This window comes from Pinus tabuliformis, chromosome Q (genome assembly GCF_031772625.1).
Source record: "Pinus tabuliformis cultivar Carrire ecotype Pingquan chromosome Q, CPIR1, whole genome shotgun sequence".
NCBI classification, from domain to species: Eukaryota; Viridiplantae; Streptophyta; class Pinopsida; order Pinales; family Pinaceae; genus Pinus; species Pinus tabuliformis.
In genome coordinates, this window is record NC_142296.1 from 1,335,944,170 (window position 1) to 1,335,953,944 (window position 9,775).

Below are 9,775 nucleotides of genomic sequence, written 5' to 3' on the forward strand. Positions count from 1 at the left end.
TGAAACATAGGTAGCGAGAGGAATCCATGCTAGCATCAAAGCCTTTACAACCACCTACAGTATAATCACTGCATCTAACCCCTTCTAATTTTATTTTAGTAAGCATACTTTTGATTCAATTTTAGAATAGTTGCTATGAAACTCAATTAAAATTCCAAAAAAATTTCCCTCCCTAAAAGAAATATAATGTGCACTTGTATTCAGGGGAAAAAAAAAAAAACAAACAAACAAACAAACAAACAAAAACAAAAACAAAACAAAATTAAAAAAAAAAAACAAAACAAAAAAAACAAAATAAAAAACAAAAAACAAAAAAAACAAAAAAAACAAAAAAACAAAAAACAAAAAACAAAAAACAAAACAAAACAAAACAAAAAACAAAAAACAAAAAACAAAAAAAAAAACAAAAAAAAAAACAAAAAAACAAAAAACAAAAAAAACAAAAAAACAAACTTTACAAATTTGCATTTCAGTGATTCATGTGAGCATGGTTTTACAACTCTAATTCAAATTAAATACTTTCAAAATGCTTGATAGTAAAAAAACCAAATCTATTCTCACTTACTGGAAAATCTCTTTTCAGTTGTCCAATGAGTAACTTACCACAAAAGTTGGAAGTCAATTTTCCAAACAGAAAAAGGACTCAAAACCTACTCTGAACAAGCTTTCCAAACTATTGTGGTGAAAGATACAACACCCCCATTTTCACTATAAAATTTCCATAATAATAATGGGGACCCCTATGTATTTGCAATTGGTTTTTGGATCATTTGTTATTTCATTTTTTCTTATGTTGTCTTTTTCTTTTTTTCAAGTTGACTTAATCTTATTTTTAAAGCTTATTTTTATTGTTCATTAATTAAAATAAATGAAACAAATAGCCCCAGAGTCCAAGACTTATATTGTCGTCTGACTTTAACCCTTTTATATTGAACCAACGTTAAATGGGCCCTTTGAGTAATAAAACATTGTTGGAGTATTTAACTGATACTTTGAAAACCTTTCAATCAAAGTTCACAAAAAAATATAACGCACATCTTATATAATGAAATCTTATCAGAGCAATTGCATATCGGTGCTTTGGTTATGTCCCAACCCTTCAAACCTCTGAGAGTCGATATAGTATTACCTTCGATCTCTGATTTGTTTAGATATCTGGTGTGTGATATCACAAGACCTCTCATTTGTTTAGAGCTCCAATACATAGACCGAATATGGTTGTACCATTGATTCAAAATAATATCGTGTCCGATTTACAGATGCAATAAAGGTATAAAAAGAAGTTAATTATCATTAACATCAAAAATATCTATAGATTAGTACAATTCTAATTCCAATTCTACTTCTAATTTAAGAAAATAAAAAACATATATTAACTATTTCACACTACCTAAAAAAATAAAAATAAAAAACTAAAACCTTTTTTATTTTGTGTTACTTTTTTTTTTAATCGTTACCTTTCATTAAAATCAAAGTAAGGAAATAAGTAAAAGATAATCTACATTATTTCCCAAACATTTCTTCTTCTTTTTTTCATCCAGTTTCTTCTTATGTAGTTTTTGACTTCAAATTAAAATTAAAATTAATCTTATATAGAAGAGATGGGAAGCAAATGAAAGGATAAAATATTCAAAATGTTAATATCAATTTCTTAAAATTATATTATTTTAAGAAATGAAATGGAGATGAGGCTCGAAAATCTCTGTCTCAACATCGGGGAAACCATCTAGTACAAAACTTAATGCAACTCCTTTTCTGTTTGGAATGGTGGCTCTGTCTGGGGATATGGGACTAGTTTCCCTATATGGGGTTGGCATCTTTATTACTATTTACATACATATGCCGACTTTTATTATATTTAAGCCTTAAAACAGTAAAATTTATTTGGGGAAGGTTTTAATTGGCATTTTAATACTTTTGTGTAGAGGTTTTAAAGTTAAACCTAAAGTTTATTATTCAAACTCAGATTTTTTAGTTCCAATTAAGGAAATCTCTCTTTTTAATTAAGTTTTTTGGAATCTTAAAGCTAAAATTTCCTATTTTATTAGAAATTTTTGGATTATAACTTAAATTTTAAAACACTCCTCATTATTTATTAATTCTATTATTAACTATAATGGAGAGTTGTTGAGTAGTACAACACATAGTAGAATTTTATTGAAATGTTCGTTTTACTTTCTTCCATATTCACCACTTCTCCTATCAATATTGCTATCAATATTGCTTTGCACCTCTTGATACAAATGCTACTAATGGAGTAAACAATACACATATCTTTTAAAAATAATATTTACATTAGATATTTCTTCTAAAGCTAATATACTCATAAAGGGGTACGCTTATAATTTCTTCTATTAAGATTAATTAAGATGAATCTTATAACCAAATACATGATTTGTACAAAATTTAGATATATAAAACTAAACCAACATGATATTGACTTCCAAGCCACGCGATTGTCGCTGTACCAACCTACATGAAGAGAGGGAAAATTGAGTTTCGGTGAAAGGAAGAATTTCTTTGATTGTTATGTTTTGACGATTATAGATGAAAAATTATTTGTACAGAGTTTTTAGCTAAATAAAATCCCATTTAGATTGGGTATTGTTAATAACGTTCAACCAAAAATAGTTTTCAGCTAGCTTCGGTGAAAGGAAGAATTTCTTGATTGCTATGTCTTGACGATAACATATTTCTATAGAGGTTTTAGTTAAATAAAATACCTTTTAGATAGTGTAATTGTTTATAACGTTAAAACAGAAATAGTATTCGGCTAAAAATTAAATGTAATAGACTAATTTGGATATTAATTTAGAAAAATTCTTCCAGCAACTACTAGAAATAGATTACGAAGAAAATATTTCGAAATAAATATGTTTTTATGGTCTAAACAAATGTCTTTAATTAAAAAACTATTTACATGTATCAAATATATTTAGATTACCAAGAAAATATTTTCAATTGAATATGTTCAAAATAGTGTTTTGTTTTCGTTTAACTTGTGCAAAGAATTTTTATTAATAAAAAAAGTTTTATATAGAGTTTGTAATACCCCTCAAAGCGAGGTTTCGATGTATACTTATGTATATCAAACACTACTCTATTTGGTTGGATGTGAAATAAATATAATTTTTAGATAATAAAGTAAAAATTACTTTTGTTATAACAAATTTGTCAAAATTATTAAAAAATTAAAAAAGACATATTTTTTTGTTATTTACTAGGGTAGGTATGCAACATTGGAGTGGCCTTAGAATACATAATGTTTTCAATTGAATATGTTTGAGTCAATGTCTCCAATTAAAAAAAAATCGTGTATATCAAACATTATTACATTTGGTTGGATGTGAAATCGACATGGCTTATTGTAAATTAATTTGTTAACATTATTTAAAAAATGGTACAATATTTTTTAGGTTCTAGATTATTGTTTTATTATTGACCTATGGTAGGTATATGTCATTGAATGATAATATGATAGGGTTAAAATTTTAATGATAATTGACAATGTCAAAATAAATTGAGTCTTATATTTGAAGTGATTAGTATTATTTAATTGTAATGGTAAAAGTTGACTATGTTCAACAATTATTAGAATTGAGACATATACATAAAATTAATATAATTGAAAATATAAAAAAATAATTACAAAATTATTTTTTTCCACATTTTTAACAAATATAACATTTTTCTATTTACTATCAACACTATTTATTTTTTCAATAGAATTAGCATTCTTTATTTGAAATTCTCTTTAGATACACAATTAACCAAACTAAAAAAATTGAATACAATATTTGTAAAACACTTTATAAGTATATTTTTATATTTTCTTAACCTCTAAACTAGTTTCTACCAAAACCCTAATAATTATTGTATAAACAACTTCTCACACAGCATTATGGTTGTATTCATTCCAACAAAACCCTAATAAGTGTTATATAAACAACTTCTCACACGGCATTGAAGTTGCATTCATTATTGTGAAATTGCATTAAGATCCCCATAAATGAGTATGATTCACTTTGGTGCATATCAACAGGGTTCAGTAGTAAATGAAGGAACTATAGAGATCATGTAGCATAACATTTTCATAATATGCATTTTGAATAAGTTGTAATGATTTTTATTGAGATTATGACATAGATACTACAAAAACAATCAAAGGGGTTATACTAATAGATTTATAGATTTGAGGCTTCTGCGATGGGATGGTAATGTGAGGAGCCGACAGGTTTGATAATGTTGAGAAATAAATTAAGTTTAAATAATTAATTTTTTTTTTTTTAATGTAACATTGCAATATTAATAATGTTATTGAATAAATGTTTTATTATTATTATTATTATTATTATTATTTGATATTAATTAATACCCAATGTTATTTGTTCTAGTATGATATAAAAGTTTTTGTATTAATTGATTTTGTTGACTTTAGGACTATTAATGTTAATTTTACTATGTATTACTATTAATGTTTTAAATATTGCAAAATAATTAAATAATGTATGCCTAATTAGGTCTTAATGTACCATTGCAATATTTTGGTATTCGTTATTTTTTATAACATTAATTAATACCTAATGTTACTATCTTAGTATGATATAAAAGTTTTTTTTGTATTAATTAGTTTGGTTGGCTTTAGGATTGTTAATGTTAAATTTATTATGTATTACTATTAATGTTTTGAACACTGCTAAATAATTAGAATCATGTAATATAATGATGAAACTAATTAGGTCTTTTAAATTTTAAATTTTATTAATTGAATATTTATTAATTAATAACTTTGAGATATATTGCTAGGGATTTTCCTAGATTCTTTATGGTAGTTGCGTTTTAAATAAATTTATTTGAATTTAATCTTAACAAAGTTCTTTTAGGGATTGTAAGAGTGCAAGGTGGGGTTCTTGATTAATGTTATTTATTCAAATATTAATAAAAAGAAATTCAGGATGGGTGAACCTTAAGGAGGACTAAGAGATGATGGAGATGGGAGTACCTAGGAGATGGTAGAAACCCCAGTTAGTGTAGGAATCCAATTATCACTTATTTTCCAACCATCATTGTGGTTGAGATTAGTGGGGTGTTTTCCTATTTCTATAGCTTCTCTAAATTTTCTATGGTGATAATGGTCGATCTTGGCCACCACACAGGAGTTTTATATGCAAATGTGATGACTGGTTTTACTAGAGTGCTCAGCCAAAGATGAGGTTTTGGAACGGTTATGCTTGATGTCACCAACATGTTCTTGAATCTTGGTCAATATAGAATGACTAGCTTCACCAATGTATGCTTTTCCACATGAACACGGAACCAGATAAACCCCTTTGTGGTGTTTAGGATCGATAGGATCTTTTACCAATTTCAGGTATCTGCTGATTGTATTCAAGGGTTTGAAAGTGGTTTTTATATTATTCTTTTTTAAAATGTGTGAAATCTTATCTGTGGTGCCTAGAATGTAGGGAAGGTGAACTTTGCCTACACAATCATCCAATGGTTGTTTATTTTTAGGATTCTCCGCTCTTTTGAAAGCTTTGATTCCCTGGTGTCTACTATATCCATTCTTTTCAAAAACATCCAAGAGGTGGTTCTTTTCTTGATCAAAATGATCATGATCTGAATCATAGGTAGAATTTGGGGATATGATATGTAAGTAGAATTTTGTATTAAGCTTTAAATAGAGGTACAACGATAGATCTATGACAAAATGTTCATTTGAGGAGGAATAAAATCATAAACAAGATATTGTAATCACTTTTATTAATGAAATATGCTATTTTTTTCGACTGCAAAAAAAATAAAATAAAATAAATTGAACTGAGCTACATGTCTTTTGTCCCTCTAGATAGGGTAGTCAACACATGAATATATCATATATCACAGGATGAACTGAACCAAAGAAATCATACTACAGAAGTTTTCAAAGGTGATATTTACTTAGATAGAATTCCCTGAGTTTGTCCTCGTCATGGTTATGCAACTCAAATCTAAGTGTTTATGAAACATTTTTTTCACAAATAGGTTTTCTGTGGATTACAATGATTCTCTTTGCTTAATACATTTAATGTTAAAATAAATTTATCTAAATTATAAATAAAACTTCTTCCTCGTCATTATGAAAATCCATTTCCTTAAATTTTCATTTAGCAATTGCTACCTCTCATATTACGAGGTACACACCAGAATGATGACTATTTGAGCATTCGCCTTTTGATTAAACTCTTTGATGATATTTAAATTTTATATCAAATAAATAAAATTCAAGATAAGTTTTATTTTTAACAAATAATTTTTAATTTTTTTTTCCATAAAGATTGAATTAATTGTACACAAACCAATTAATCATTTAAATAAAATTTATATAAATCAAATAATTGGTGTGATCATACTAGCTTTAATGCACTAGATCTCATCATAACTCTACAGTTAAGTGTGCTTGCGCTAGAGTAGTACTGGGATGGGTGACCTCCCAAGAAGTCCTAGTGTTGCACCCTCCTACATGAAATCTTGAACCTAATGATGAAGAAGGAAAAAAATCTTCAATTACAAGAACAGGAATGGAGACAAAAAATTCGACTTACATGGATTAAGGGCGGTGACTGGAATATGAAGTTCTTTCACTGGGTAGTAACCAAAATAAATCAAATAAATTCAATTTGGGCCATAAAATATGATGAAGGAAATTTTCATACCTCTGCCATGGAGATTAAAAGGAAGGCATCTCGGTTTCTCAGAAACCAATTAAAGGAAAGACAGGGTGACCATATGGCAGAGAAAATGAGCTTTGCTAATATGTTTACAATGATGGTCAATGAAGAGGACATTTCAATGATGGACGATCCAATCTCAGAGGAAGAGCTTTTGCAAACTATCAAGGAGATGGCCAAGGATAAAAGCCTCAAGCCTCATGGTTGGCCTATTGAACTTTTCATAGCCTGATGGTTGGCATGTGATCAGTTAACTTGATGATCACAAAGTTAGACTATTGTCCCACTGCACAAATGACCTTCCACTAGTTTAATTAATGGTTAGAACTAGTTTAACTTAATACAACTGGAAATAACTAACCTTGATTTCTACAAATTAGCAATCACACATGCTTAACTGAACTCTAATCTCGTTAACTTGAATTTAATGAGCTAATTGAGTGACAAGAGCCATGTCACACAAGTTAATTTCCTCCAAGTTGTCTGTTGATGTGAAAATTCAAATTTTCTTAATTTGACCAAGGCAAAGTCAAATTGAGACTTTCTTACTACACTTCTCAACACCAAAAATCATAGAAAATAGGATATGGTTCCATTTGAACGCACAACTACAGGGAGGGGTAGTAATTGCTCTAAGCCAGTCAAGTATTGATCATCCTTCACCAGGGGACATGTCCCATATTTTTCTATTGATTGTATTCCTTGTGATTTGTACCAAATATTCTCAGTATTTTACATAAAAAACACATTAGGCACACAAGATAATATAATCATCACTAAACTTTTCTAAGAACATAGTAAAGTTGAAAAATGAATTGTTAAGCGTAGAAGCATATCTTAGATGGGCCTCAATTTGTATCTAATTTAGAGGCTCATAACTAACCTCCCAATATCCTTTTGTTAAACTCTCCTCCCAATGCATATTTCTAATAAAATAACCCCTAATATTAATAGATATCCCATGTTTTTACAAAATACACTTTATTATATCCCATTACACCTATAAAGCCTCGTATTTTAATTTGACATCTTCCCCGTTTTATACATACATACATACATACATACATACATACATACATACATACATACATACATATATATATATATATATATATGGAAAAACCGTAATCTTTCATTATGATTGAAAAATTACATGTTGTAGATGCCTTCTGGCATATGCTATAAACAGATTTCAAAAATGGTGCTCAGAAAAGATGCAAAGATCCTTCATCACCACGCAGGGTGTACGGATTTCAAGAAAAAATATGACATAGATAATGTTATGTACAGGTGGGGAAAAGTCAGACTTTTCGCCCTTTTTTCTTCTCAACTTTTCTCCAAACCCCCTGTGACTCTGTTGGGGTTATAAGTGCTAGTGTTGTTTCAGCCACAGGTTGTGGATTGTCTTTATCAGAGTCTGATGAGTCTGATATGTGTTGACGTTTATTTCTGCCCATATCCGTAGTATCTGTTAAACTTGCCAGTGTTGTGTCTATATGTTCCTGTGGATTTATGTCTTCTACTGTTGGTTCTTTGTTCATCTGATTGGGCTAGTTGAGGTTAGAAAAATCCAACTCTTCTTCCTCCTCCTCGTCTGAGGTAGGTGGGCGAAATTGCCATCCCTTTGCTTGTTTTTCCGCTTTCTTCTTTCTACGATTGTCCTTTTTGGCTGTTGGACACGTGCTTTGAAGGTGCCCTATTTGTCGGCATATTCGACATCTGAAAGTAGTGTTTTCATTGTCTAGAACCTGTGTCCAACTCCTCTGTCCATGCTTCAGCTGAATCTGGTCTGGCAGGCCTTTGCTGAGGTCTACTTCCACACATATTCGTGCAAAAGTATAAATTCGTTCCTCCACACGCTGGGTGTCCATTTTGATGTAGCGCCCAATAGTATTTCCGATTCTAGCTAGTACTTGATCATTCCAGAAATGTATTGGGAGATTGTGTAGCCGCACCCAAACTGGCATCTTGGAAACGACCATTGTGTTTGCATCAAATTCTGGGAACCAAGGTGTGATGAAGAGTCCTGTGGATCCCCAGAACCAAGGTCCTTCCTGTATTACTATGTCTCTGTCTATTGCTGATAAGAATTTCACTATGAAAAATCCTTTGGAACAGAGATGTATTTCGCATTGCATGGTCCAGTTCGTGAAGATCCAATGGAATAGATCAACCGATTTGGGCCAATAGCAGTTAAATCTGCATATTATTGCTTGTCTTTCATATGTAGCGCAGTGCTCATCTATTTCTGGTGTATCTATGTTGTATTCTGGGGTATGATTCAGTTGTTCCACAATGTATGGCCTGGCATCCATACCTGATTGATTTGGTGTTGCTCCTTCTGTGTTTTTCCCTTGTAGGATGTTTTTGAAGGAAATTCTACCTGGTTTTTTCCCAATTAAACCAGTACCACTTCCTTCAGCCCTATAAGGATTCCTACCATTGACTGTTGTGCCCCTCTTATTCTCATATTAAGGATGATTGTTGACAGGGGTGCAATTTGGTACTCCCAGAGGTGTTTTGTATCTTGAAGTGCTCTGCCCCCATGTATCAGATTTTGTGATCTGATGGGGTATCCCAACTGTTGCATTATAATTTCCTGCATTTGCTTAACAGTATCAGTTTCTTTTACCCAGATTAGTTTCGATTTTCCTTCTGGAAGTTTTACAAAAATTTGGAAACCTCTTAACGGGGATCCAGATCTTGTATTCGGCAGATCTAACGCTGAGGTTTTGTTCTGCGTCTTTTGCTCACCTCTAATCAGTGGATGGACTTCCAGATCTGACCAGACATGGGGTCGATCTACCATGCGGGGGTCTAGATCGAAGAGCCCAAGGCTCGATCTGTGCATAGTACCATGGATCAAGATAAATGTTGCCCAATCTGGACTCATTGAAAGTAGCTCAAACAGGTAGAAATCAAGATCTGCGTCATAACAGTACCGATACGAGGTCTGATATGCAACAAGTTTAAGTTTACGCTCCCTTACCTCTGGATTTAGGTTGCTGTGAGCTTCTTGTCCTTGGATCTGAGCCAGCATATGTCTGTATGCTTTTCGAGATGCC

At 30.8% G+C, this 9,775-nt stretch overlaps 1 protein-coding gene and 1 pseudogene across 1 annotated transcript; one reads left to right on the plus strand and one right to left on the minus strand.

The window, feature by feature from the left end:
- Positions 1 to 6,378: 6,378 nt before the first annotated feature.
- On the plus strand, positions 6,379 to 6,497 carry LOC149224778 (5S ribosomal RNA; annotated as a pseudogene).
- A 1,763-nt stretch (positions 6,498 to 8,260) lies between these two features.
- On the minus strand, positions 8,261 to 8,692 carry LOC149224779 (uncharacterized). The gene has a single exon (XM_089388280.1). The coding sequence runs from the start codon at positions 8,690 to 8,692 to the stop codon at positions 8,261 to 8,263; it is 432 nt and encodes a 143-aa protein (XP_089244406.1).
- Positions 8,693 to 9,775: the final 1,083 nt, after the last annotated feature.